Here is a 12,756-nt window from a genome sequence, read left to right as displayed (position 1 = left end):
TGTGAGATTTGGGTTGGCAGTATTTTGTTTTGTTGTAGACAACTTGATTCTTTTTTTAATAGCCTGTAATTTTTTGACAAATTTGATAGTGTATATGTTCTGTCAGTTCATGACATAATAGAATATGTTTCTTCTATAAGCTATTAAATTAAACAATGTAAATTGAAAAGTATTTTTTAGCCTCCTTTATTAATTATTTCTCATTAAAACAAAATTGGGACAACTTATCCCACAACCAGGTTGGTTGCCACAAATGCACAAGTTGTATTTGGTGTTGCACATATTTAGACGAAAAAAAATACCAAACAAACTTTTAAGAAGGATAATGTTTATCTAGTCCAACAAAACACACTGAGCATTGCATTATTTTGAAATTTACATGAAAGTAAAAAATGTTAAAACCAACCCCTATAATAAAAATCCTACATTTTCAATTTTGCTTTATTTGAAGAACTTGTTCAACAGTAAAGCAGGAATTTGCCTATAAACTTTGAGAAAGTCTTTACCTACCTCAAAACATCACCTTACAACCAACTATTATGTTCAACTCGGTATTTAAAACCCAAACAACCCATTTCTTTTATTTACTTTCTTTTTTTTTCATTTTTTGGAGCCCTCAGTGTGGCACACTCTTTAGTTTAGAAGGCTTCAAGTGGGGATTTTGTTTTTCTTTGGAAAATGTAATATGGCTTCTTCCTCTTCGAAGGTTGGATAAGTGTCATTAATTGTGGGCAAGAAAATTGTAACTTATTGGAGATTTTGTTCAGCTAGGTCTCCAGGAAGTGTAACTACTATCAATTGGTGCAATGACGGAATTGATGTTCAATTTGACAAAAATATGTTTTTGTTTGTCAGCACCCAGATCTGATTTGGCTAATTACCAGATTTATGTAGATTTTTGTCATTTCAGACAGAAGGCTTTTGGTGGTGTTGTAGTTTCCAGGCATTGACCCTTTTACAACTACGTCATTTAGTCATTTTAGGCGCCATGATGAACGTCGGAAGTGAGGGATAGGAGTATTGAACAGAACAAATTAAATTGTTTTCCAAAGTTGTTTTTGCCAATTTATTCGTGGCTTCTACTTGGTTCGAGTCAAGCTGATGTCTGTGAACGTAACACACCTGGTTGGGGCTCATAGACGGCGGTATTTATAAAAATTGGAAAGAGCTAGCTAAGAAACCGACCCATACCTCCTCCCTCCTGACGTGTTGATCAAATTACCGACTTTGCCTTAATTCACAGTAACACCACAAGATTAATGTCATTACATTTGTCCTTTTATTCAAAAGAGTGTGATTAGTTTATTCAGGTTCCACAAACTGCCAGCATGGACATCTTCATAACAATCTGCGTCACCTGGCCCGTTTCTCAATACGCGTTCTTGTCTGTACTTGTGTTCTCGCGTCCTGGTGAAACGTCATCGACAGCGGCCCAAGTACTGCACAAAGTACAAAGTACACATCCAGGCAAGAACGCTCAAAGTACCCGGATGTGTTCTTGCTCCGTCCATTTTATCGAGGATGCATCAATGCATCCTTCTGCCGACTTGAGGCAGCAAGATATCCCACAATGCAATGCGCCACCAGCAGCGGTAACTTGAGAAGGTCAGTACAGAAATGTATTGCATTTTTACCACAATTAATTGCCACGAAAACTCATTTAAATTTGTTTTTAGGCGAAAAGGTAGACCGTATAGTTTCATCTATCCACTCAGTTCATACAGAATATTCATACTTTAGTATTTGCTCCGGAGTTTTTCGGAGTAGCATAGCTCTGCTAACAGACCGGAGGAGCTGCCACTTTAACGGGCGGTTGGAACGTGTTTTCCCCGCGAACCGCAGCCTGATTTCAGCAAGTCACTGTCATTTTCCGCTGCTTGTTATCTGTTCGTAGCGGCTGAAAGTGAGATATAAAGTTAGCTGCAAGAAGCAGAATAGGAAATAAATTTTCTCTTGGCTTGTTTTTTATATTTATTCAGTTAATATTGGTATTTTATAAATTTTGTTGACAGACTTTCAAAACCAATTACTTTCATTCGCTAATTAACTGTTTTTGGGCATTTCATTTCGTAGTAAGAAAAATATTTTAATACAGTGTCCCTTCATGATCAGAGAATCATACTTTAATTTGTAAATTAAAAAAAAACATTTCCCTAGGATTGGCATTTCATGTATGAGAGTGAACTCTTTTTCATTGTTTTAAACAGGCAGCTCTTCAGGTGAGCAGTTTTTAGAGCTCATTGGTTGTTTTGACGTCCGTCATAAGTGGGCGGAGTTCTGGAGAACGTGACGTCACGTGACTTTTATTCTGTAAGTTACTGCTAACTGCTTTAAAATATTGGGAGATGATAACTGAAGTGGCGCAAGGTGAAGGTAAATTTGTTTACTAACAATCAAAAATTCACTGCTAATATGTAAGTTAGCTTTAATCAGTTTTTGTGCAAGTTTATGTGAATTATTGACATTTAGATCTCTAGAGTTCACAACCCTATGTGACCAGAGGTTCTATTAAAGGGCAAAGTAGAGATTTCCATTGCTGCACCTGTGAAGTGTTCACACCACCAAACCAGTGGCTGGGGTTATAAACACACACACACACACACACACACACACACACACACACACACACACACACACACACACACACACACACACACACACACACACACACACACACATGGCCAACCCACCCCCCTCCACTGTCTCAGGCTGCAGCTGCTTTCTTGAAGTCTGGCAGCCAGGCAGCAGAACTGAATCAAGTCTGTCAAAATCAGAGAGACTAAAACCTTTTGGGAACATGTGTTCCTTCAAAATAAAAGCACAGACATCAATTTACATAGCTTCCATTGTAAGTGGATAAAATGTTCCCTCAACAGACGCCATTGTCTGACGACACTAGGTGGTCGGTAGATTTGGGAAGCAGCTGGTTATATTTACTGTTACATTTATTTGAGTAACTTTTTGGGGAAAAAATACTTTTAGTAGTACTTTTACTGCAGTAATTTTATTACCAACTATCGCTACTCTTGAGTGAAATTTCTGAATACTTTATCCATTGTGAGTAACTTCACCAGACACACACCTGCAGTTTTTGTTAAAGTTAACTGTTGTTGCAAATAATGCTAAGGTGACATTTTAATGCACTTTTAATTCAACTTTAAGTGCAACTTTACATTAAAAATGTCCTTATTTATCAAATGGCACTTCATGACAACAGTTGTATCGTTTATGATGACTACTTCATGTTCATAACAGGCATCATTTAGATTTTTGATCAGTTCCTCAGTACTTCAGAAGTATTTTACCAAACAATCACTGTCAATCACTCTCTTTGTGGCGCTGCTCATCCGCCCCTCTTGTTCTCTGCTGTGTTGTGAATGCTAGGCTAGTTAGCATAGCCATTGATGACAGCAGATAAACGGTTTTCCTATAACAATAAGTTGTTTCTCTGCCATTAGCACATTGAGCAGCGAGTACATGAGGTTGACTGACAGGACTAAGACCCTTCTCCTGTTTCTGATTGGTTGTTTTTGGTTGGGAGCGTTGCATTTCTTCATGTAGCAGTAGTAGCTCAGGGAGGATTTAAAAACATATATTTTTTATATAAAAGCTACAAACTGCAGCTTTACCCTTTTAAGAAGTAATCCTAATCTCTAATTTCTGGTTTACGTTCCAAGACCGAACTCGAACTTTATTCTGAAAGGACGTGGGATCGTATCCTGTTTATGCTTCGGGGCAACTTGACGAAACTTTCTCGGCTCTCTGGTTCTGTAAAGTTGAAGGAGCCGAGGTTTAGTCTGCCGCCGCCGGCGCCGCCTCCTCTCCGCTCGGCTGCAGGGGGACAGAGGACAGACTCTAACCAGACTCTCCTGCAAGGGGACACGGGCAGGTAAGATCAGGCGGTGCGGTTCCTGCTCCCTTCTTTTCTTCTCTTCTTTCATGCACAGATCAAGGTGGGGGGAGCAGGACTGATGCTGGCAAGTCTCAGTAAGAGTTCTCAACTCTTACCTCTCCTGCCCCTGCAGCACTGTTCCTGCTTAAGCTTTGCATGTCTTTCATCAAGATTTTGTGTGTTCTCTAGTTTCATAAAATGCACAAGTGCTTTTCTTTGGACTCAGTCTTCATTTCCTAAAGGAGTCTTCTTTTTCTCAGGAGTATGGTTAGGCTGTGGTCGCCTCGGTGGCTGATGACAGGGCAGGCTTATGCGTCTTTTGCCGGTCAGTGGATGATGTGGCTGTCAGCTGCCATCAGGTAACTGAAGGCTGGCATTGTTTCCTTCACCGGCTGGGGGAGCAACTCGCAGTTCTGCAAAAATAAAAGCACTAAATCCAGTTACAGTGGACATGTCGGTGTCATCACAGCCAACTTTTACATTCTGCATGCACAGCTTATGTAACGTCATCCCAGGTAGCTCACAGATGTGCAGCACAGTTGAGTTTTTAAGTTAAACAACCTTTTGGTACAATCAGTCCTGCTTTTGCAGAATTTTGTTTAGGTTTTAATGATACATTTTATATGTATTGTGGGTTGGAAAAGTATTCAGACCCCTTGAACTTTTCCACATTAGTATGTAGTAAGTAAAAAAAAAAAGTATTTGGTAAAAAAAAAGTAACTGATCAAATTACCAATCATTTAACTTTTAAAAATTACTTCATCAGATGGAACAAAATATAAAGTTAAGTGGACATTTTGTTATTTAAGGACGAAGATGACAATAACTCATATAAGTAACAAAAAAATAACAAAATCAGGCAAAAGAAAACATTTCCAAATCAGTTTCTTTCAATAAAAGACTTATGAAACTTGAACAAAAACTGCAGGTCGGTGTGTCTATGTCTGGTGAATTTATGTTTAGAAGTTTGTTTTTCATTCAGCAGGTAGAGAATACAGAAATGTTACTCAAGTTAAAGTAAAAAGTACAGCGCAGTGAAAATACTCCTAAGTAATTTTTTTCTCCAAAAAGTTACTCAAGTTAATGTAATTGAGTAAATGTAACTAGTAAGTACCAAAATCTGGAATTTGGTGTGAAAGATCAACACAAAATGGGATACAGAATGGAAAATTTTACATGATTTAAAACAGTTTTTACAAATAAAAAACTGAAAAGTGCGGTGTGCAAACGAACTCGACTAATTGCCTTCAGAAGTTGCCTGATGGCTTTTAATGACTAATCTAATCTCAGTACAGATGCAGCTGCTCTGTGACAGCCTTAGGTTGGTTCATAGCAGAACATTTTTACAAATAAAAAACTGAAAAAACATGAGCGACACAAAGTCCCTGACAGAACCTCAGGGACAACATGCAAAAACCTTCCATTCGTCCTGCTGCAAGACAACAGTGTCACCAACTTCACTGCAGAAGGACGTTTTGCTGAGCTTGCTTTCTGTTAAAACATTCCTGCTTCATGCTTTATTGTCAACAACTCAGTGTGAAATTTGCCCAAATACTTGAAAAGGTTTTGATTCTCAGTTTTCTCAAGGCTGCGGTTGTTGCTGCTTGTACAGCTTTTTCTGCCACATGTTTTCCTTCCACTCAACTTTTCATTAACATCTTTAGATGCAACACTCTCGTCCATGAATTACATTTAAAAAAAAAACTTTGTTGGCCTTATGTCATATTTTTGGGTTTTGATCATTCGAGTTTTGAAATAGAGGTTTCACATATCGCTCTGTAGGTAATAAATTTAATACCTATAGGTATATAACCCTGATATTTTGAATTAAATAAGCACATCCAATTACATTTTTGAAGATTTTCTAATTTATTAAGATGCTTTTGGGTTTTTGTTCCAAGAATATCCAAAATATCCATATTTATAAACATTACGGGAAAAAAAGTGGATTCAAACTGTTTTTAAAGTTGCCGACAACTTTGATCTTGGGCTGCAACTAACAGTCATTTTAGTATTTGATTATTTTGACACCTAATTGATTAATTTGTTTAAAAAATGGCACATTCTGCAGATTTTTTAATTCCCCACTTAAATCTTTTTATACAATATTTGGAATACATTAAAACGTGCAAATAAAAAAAAAATCCTTTTCAAATTTAATTCCATAAAATACAAGTATATATTGTAGCAAAGAACGGATCTGCTAAAGAAATACTTCTAACATCAACATGGAAAAGGCTTCGGCCTTTGACTAGACATCTTTACACTGTCTAGTCAGTGTAAAGATGTTGATTTTTTTCATTAATGGATAAAAATTTCAGGTGCAGCTAAAACTTCAGGGATAGTACAGACTTTTTATCTTAAATGCAAAATGTGTAGTTATTGTTTGCACAGTCTTGGCCTAATTACTAATCTGAGTTTGTTGTTCTTTTAGAAAATTGCCTTTTTTTGATTAATCAATGATTAAATTAGTTGACCATTATTTAAATAATTGATTACTCACAATTGTTCTGATTAATCGTTTCAGCCCTCCTTATATCATCAGTGCAGTTTTATAGTGATACTGATTAAACTATGCTAAATGTGAAGAGCTTCCTGTTTTGTGACAGTCATTTTGTGCATATTAGCAGTTTTGGATCTCTGCCTCAGAACATTTAAAAGGCAGAGTAAGAAAATCCTCTGCTGCTATCTGTGCGCTCTGTTCCCTTCACTCCTGGCTCACTCGCTTAGTGTTGAGTCAGCTCTCTCTCTCTCACTAAATATTGTTTCAGACTCGAGAGGCACATTTTCAGAGCGAGGGGAGCACATCCGAGGCTCTCCCGCCTGTTTACGTTCCCACTTTTCATCTGCACTCTGTTTATTTGGGGAAATCTGCAAAGGAATGCCAGGCCTCTTTCTCTCTCTCTGTCTTTGTGGCAGACAGAGAGTTTAGTCTGAGATGTAGCTTTCTCTCTCACCTGTTTGAGTTTTCTTTTAAACATGAAGATTCGCTTGATTCTAGACTTCGTATTTCTATAATGAAAGCAGAATTATGACGTTGGACTTACGAGCCATTTGATCTCCCCCCAAAGCCCAAAGTCCTATTAAAAATGACTGCCAGTTTAATGAAATAATAAACTGAACCTAAAACTGATTCATGAGCTACTCCCTGATCAAAGTGGAGGCAGTTTGGGGGAGAGTGCTGCTCTCGGAGCTAAGCTGTGGGACACTTAGCATCTGTTCACTCCACACAGACTTTACTTTGAGCCGGTCATATGGCTTTGATTAGCGTACTTTGGTTTCGGATAGCTCCACTCTCCCTGGCAGCAGCTAAAGACAAGGACATCATAATTAGCTCCAGCATTTAAAGGAAAAAGCTTCAAAGGGGACCCATTATGCAAAACTTACGTTTTGTAAGTTTTTGTACTTCCTTTTGGGTCTCTGCAGCTTCTAAAAACAGACCTTAAAAATTAACTACCCAGCTCCTTTTTAGTGATAAGTTCATGTTTTTTGGTGTCTGGAAAATGAGTCGCTTCAAAAACTTCTTGAATGTAACGTTAGAAATCAGCAGGCACGTCTCGTTGCCTAGTAACCCCAGAGAAGCCCAGACTGTTACCCAGCAACCCCGGTGGAGCTCCACCCGTCACCTAGCATCCAGAGCTCCAGAACATTTGGTGTTTAGTTGTTGACTTACCATCTAGAAACCACTTGCTGCATTCATGTTTGTTGTCCAGGAGGCTCTACTAATGCTTTTCAAAATGTACGGTTGTATAAATGCGCATCTGTTTGCAGCCATTTTCACGTGCGAGCATAAACGTTGAGCTGGGAGGTGTGGTTAGCAGCAGCTTATTTGGATTTAAAGGGGCACAAAAGTAGCTAAAAATAAAACTAAGCCAAAATCTCATTATCCAAGAATGATTTTGTCCAAAAAATGTAATGAACATGTTTTTTCTATAGAGCTGTCGTAACCTGTTCAAGGTAGCGTAATAGGTCACCTTTAAGTGTGAAAAGCATCACACACTGCTAACCAAGAAGATGATCATGAAGATGTTTTGGCTTCTTTGCATTAGAGTTCGGCCCACCTACATCACATCCAGCTTTTCTCCGTCTTTCTAACAACAAGCCTTTTCTTTTCTTTTCTGCCCTGCAAGCTGCGATATCGTTGGAGGCTGTGTGGCCTGTCTGCAGCCCAGACCACTTTCCCTGCTGGCCACGGCCACAGCTGTACGCTCCTTTTTCGCAGCTCATCCAAGCAAAATACGGAGCGGAGAGTTTTGTCGCTTTGGCCTGCTGACAAACATGCGTTTTTGTTTCACAAAAATGATATGGCCCAGAGGGAAGGTTTTGCACAACACACCGCAGGAAGATGTACAACGCCGTCACCTCTGCATGACAGCCCACTCTCAATTATATGTGGAGTAATATTTCATAGGTGGAAATGTTGCAGGAAAGTGCGTGCGTGTTGTTTTTCTGAGGGGCTTTGCTTTAATAAGCTCTTAGGGTCAGCACCGGGGTCCTTTCCTCCTCCCTCCTTCCTGGGTTTAAATAAACACAAGGAGAGTTAGTGGTAATGAAAAGCATTTGATATCAAGCAGCCGAGTTTAATACGCTAACAATAAATTGTAAGCGGGTAGGAGGAGTAATGAAAATGGAGGGGAGTTTAGCTCTTTCGCAGGAAATGACTGGGAAAAAGCCAGAGGGAGGGGGATGAGAGGGAGTTTTTTAGTTGTTCTGCTTATGAGGGACGCCGCAACAGCACAAAGACCCATTAGTCTGCTTTTACTGTATCTGCTGCACATTACTCCTCCTGACATGAAGCAGGAGACGCTTTTCTCACAATTCCTCAACTTTCGGTTTAAAGTATCTGTTTTTATTATTTTTTTTCCTTCCTCTTTTCAGGAGGGAATTTGTTCCCCTCTGCTATCATCACCAAAAGGTTTCCCATCTGCCTCTGATTACCTTTGACTGCAGTTGGTTAGCTGCCAGCCATCCGGGCCAGTGTGGCGTCTCCGCTCACTTTTGAATCCCCAAACGGCTCGGAGGGAGTGGGGAAGGAAGGTGGGCAGTTTTTAGACCATATGATAGCAGGAGTGTAACTTTTTGGCTAAAAATTACCTCGTCAGCTAAAAAAACAAGTCTTGAGAGAAGGGCATTAAATGGTTTGTTAAAAAGTCAGAGGAAATATCTGGTTGACATGAATGGTAATTGAGTTAATTGCCAGGTTTCTAATTAATAAATCTAAAACTATCAACAAACAAATCAACTTTTTAAATTCAAAACCCCTTTTTCTTTCTCAATTATTGAATAATTACACACATGAGCTCAACAAATGTAGTTTATTCCCATCCAGTCTTTGATTGTTTCAGGAGTTATTCATATATCTAATTTGAAAAATACTTCTTCAGAAACGTGGTCACTGACATTAGCATTGGGGACGTCTAAGTTAGCTGCTACGTATTTAGCATTGAGATGCTACTTTCGACTCTAATAGCTTCAAATTAGGCTAAGTCCTTTTAGCACAATTTGAAAACAGCAATAATCTTTCCCACTCTATTGTCCTATCAGATCATGTATTGAAACAAAAATTAACTCCACAGTGGGCCAAGAAGTGTGGCTTTGTCGTTTGTTGCTATTTGCCGATTTTGCTTGTGCGTCAGATTTACGTGCATACCGGAAACACAACACAAAGGTTCCGGTTCGGGACTTTTGCTTGTAAATAAAAGCAATTAAATTTTTAACACGTTAAAATCAATGTAATTAACTAATCGAAATATTCAAATTCTTGACCCTATTATGTATAGTGAATCAAATTAAAATATGATCAAATTAATGAATAAATGAGACTCAATGTAGCTTTTTGAGGCAAATTCTAAAATATTCATACAATATTTTACAGATATGTTTTTAATATTTCTGGGTGGCTCAGTTAATTGCACCATTGCCTTGTATCAAGAAAGTCCTCGGTTTGAATCTTTGCATGTTCTCCTTGTACTCCAACTTCCTGCCACAGTTCAAAGGCATGACTGCTAGACTACTTAGTCTCTCTAAAGTAGGTATGACTCAGTACCCTGTATACTAAAATATTTTTGAGACAAATGTGAGGCCAAATTGGGTCACCATCGAGACACTGATCCCAAGCACAGCAGAAAATCAACAACAGAACCGCTGAAAAAGACTCATTGTAGTGGCAAGTTGAGACACCAATCTGATTGAAACCTGTGGAGAAACATATTTTCACAAATTCCAATAAACTGGAGTAAATTTGTAAAGAAGAGTGAGCAAAACTTTGTTCACAGCTATATGAGAGATTGATAAAGACATAAAGATAATGGCTCCTTCTAGTTGTTGATGGTGGCTTTAAAATCTACTCAGTCTTGAATAATGTTTGTTTTTCTTTTACTGTGAATCACTCATGGAAAGAGGATTTTTCCCATGAAGGTAGAAGTCAGAGTAAAGTTCAGTACTTATTGTTTGAGGCGTGAATAAGCTCCATATAGGCACACATACCATCAGCTCCTGACATGCTGTCCAATTAGGAGTTTCAGGCCGGCTGCCAGCAAGTCACTCAGCCATACAACCAAACATCAGAGGCCGCCAGCCTGGCGGTGATGGCATCCTGCTGCTTCTCTCAAATTAGCTAATTTTACCCCAGAAGCTTCACCATAATACCCACTTCAAACTCTTGTTTATGGATTCAGAGTTTGCCTTCTTTTGTAATCACTCTTTCCGGTGCACGTGTCTGGACAGAGCTGTTTGTTCTTTTCTTTTTCTTTTTTTGTGTGAAACTATAAAATGTTAAAGCTAAAACTGTATGTGTATAAACTTGAAAGGCCTGTCTTCTTTTGATGGATCAGAAGTAGAGCTAGACAGCAAATCTAGCTCTTCTATGTATGTATGTATATATGTGTGTGTGTGTGTATGTATTGATAGACACACAATCAGTATCAATACATAATACGTCTGATAGAAAATTCAATAATTTTACTGAACCGCACAACAATGTGGGGGATGTAGGCAGGGGAAAGGCTTTAGCCCACTGGTGTACATTAAATCAAAAAAGCAAACAATGTTTACTGTGTTTTTTTGTTTGTTTGTTTTGGTTTACCTGCTCAACAATCTATATTTTTTTATTAAATCTGCATATCATTAAACCTAAAAAGGGCTTCAGACTGTTGTCTTATTAAAAGAAAAACAGACAATTTCTAAATGTTTTGGATCTTCAAATGTTTTCTGTTTTGTTGGCCAAATTTGTTCTCACTCTAATAGTGGTCAGAGGCCGAACAAAATCATTTCAAGGGCCAAAAACGGCCCCCGGGCCACATTTTGGAAACCCCTGCTTTGGCCGCTCAACCTCTGTCATAGCTAGTCAAAGCAAGTTTGGTGGAATCAACTAACTCATTCGATGGTTACCTAGCAACTCACTCATTCTATGGTTACCTAGCAACAACCTGCTGAGAAACTAGTGCAGCAGCAGTTTAAGGTTTCTACGCTGTGCCTCATAACTGCTTAAAAATAAAGAAACACATGGAGTGGAGGGAAAACTGTGATTAAACAGGAAAGGTCACACCACCAGTTTGGTAATATTTCAGATATTTAAAACAAAAAACTAATCAATAATTACTGGTATTGGCTGATATAAAATGCTTATATTGTGATACGTTTTACAGCTGCATCGTACAGGCCTGTGTCAGACGGATCTCATGCTCTCTCTGTCTGTGGATATGTTTAGTTTTCTCTACTCCTCCCTCCTCTTTCAGTCTAAATTCGTCCCACCGCTCGCTGTCATTCACTTTACCGGCTTTCTTCCTAAACTGTTCCTCTTCCACAGGGCAGTGGAGAGAGGCCGAAAAGCTGCCAGTGCTGCTTCACCCCCATCGCAGAAGTCAAGTCTGGTGTTTTCTCCGTCTATGAGGAGCTTCGCCATCGCTCAGTGACAGATAGACACGCTGCAGGGGCAGAGAGTCTCTGATCATCCTGCAGCTATGGCCCGACCGAGCGCTGAGCTGCCCCTCTGCTAGGCGACGGGGCATCCAACAGGGCAGGAGACATGTTGGGACAGAGGACCGAGGACCACCCCACTGAAGTCTGTTACTATAGCAAATACTGTAGTAACCATGGAAAAGCTATGGAGGACTGCTCTGGTCTGCACTGTCGTCGTCCTGGTTGCCACCAAGTTCACAGGAGGTCACAAAGATGAGTTTTCTAAATCACAAGGTAAGATAAAGAAAAATAAAACGTACACTGGTCGAACTTTTTTTCACATTTTGTCATGTTACAGCAGGGCTTAGCAACCTGCCATAGAATAAAACTTGCCTAGAGCCATAAAATTATTTTCTAACTTTGTTTTACTATGAAAGTTAACCAAATTAAACACATTTTTGCTACTTTCAGATTTAGAACAAAATTAATGAATGAAAAAAATATAATGTTGTAGAATGAGGTGAGACTTTTCTAAAAATATGAAAAATATAGAATATTTTCCATATAATTATAATAACTAGCTTAAACGCTATTTACTTTTAACTGGTTTAAAAGCTATTTACTTTAAGAGCTTTTACCTAGCTTTTTAGCTTGTTAAAAGTAACTAACAGCTAGTTAAAAGTAACTATCTTTTAAAGAACTAATTACTTTAAAAGATTTAAGCTTTAAAAGTTTTTAACAAGCTTATAAGCCAGTGGTTCTTAACCTGGGTTCGATCAAACCCCAGGGGTTCGATGAGTCGGTCTCAGGGGTTCGGTGGAGCCTCTGCCGCGGAGGTAAAGACACACTTGTGTAAAGTCGTGATGACGCCCCGCTTTGCCATCACTTGCTGCACAGGATCACGTTACATTGCTTAGCCAATCAGTGGTGCGGAGGAGCACTGATTGAAGGAGTTCCACTCTCAG

At 38.9% G+C, this 12,756-nt stretch overlaps 1 protein-coding gene across 5 annotated transcripts in view; it reads left to right on the top strand.

Annotated features, from left to right (window-relative positions):
* Positions 1 to 12,756, top strand: part of adamts10 (ADAM metallopeptidase with thrombospondin type 1 motif, 10) — a 74,921-nt gene that overhangs the window by 9,003 nt on the left and 53,162 nt on the right. Inside the window, exons 1-3 of one of the 5 annotated variants that reach the window (XM_081606135.1) lie at positions 3,305 to 3,889; positions 8,771 to 8,929; positions 11,700 to 12,085. In XM_081606135.1, the coding sequence (XP_081462261.1) occupies positions 11,986 to 12,085 (100 nt within the window). In that variant the 5' untranslated portion in view covers positions 3,305 to 3,889; positions 8,771 to 8,929; positions 11,700 to 11,985. Of the gene's footprint in view, positions 1 to 1,232; positions 1,606 to 3,304; positions 3,890 to 8,770; positions 8,930 to 11,063; positions 11,449 to 11,699; positions 12,086 to 12,756 lie in introns of those variants that run through there. The other 4 variants (XM_008415144.3, XM_081606134.1, XM_017306394.2 and 1 more) reach the window with 4 other exon arrangements.

This window comes from Poecilia reticulata, chromosome 4 (genome assembly GCF_904066995.2).
Source record: "Poecilia reticulata chromosome 4, P_reticulata-male-v2, whole genome shotgun sequence".
Classification (NCBI taxonomy): Eukaryota; Metazoa; Chordata; class Actinopteri; order Cyprinodontiformes; family Poeciliidae; genus Poecilia; species Poecilia reticulata.
The sequence above is the reverse complement of the archived record's forward strand: the minus strand, read 5'-3'. Positions and strand labels throughout refer to the sequence as shown.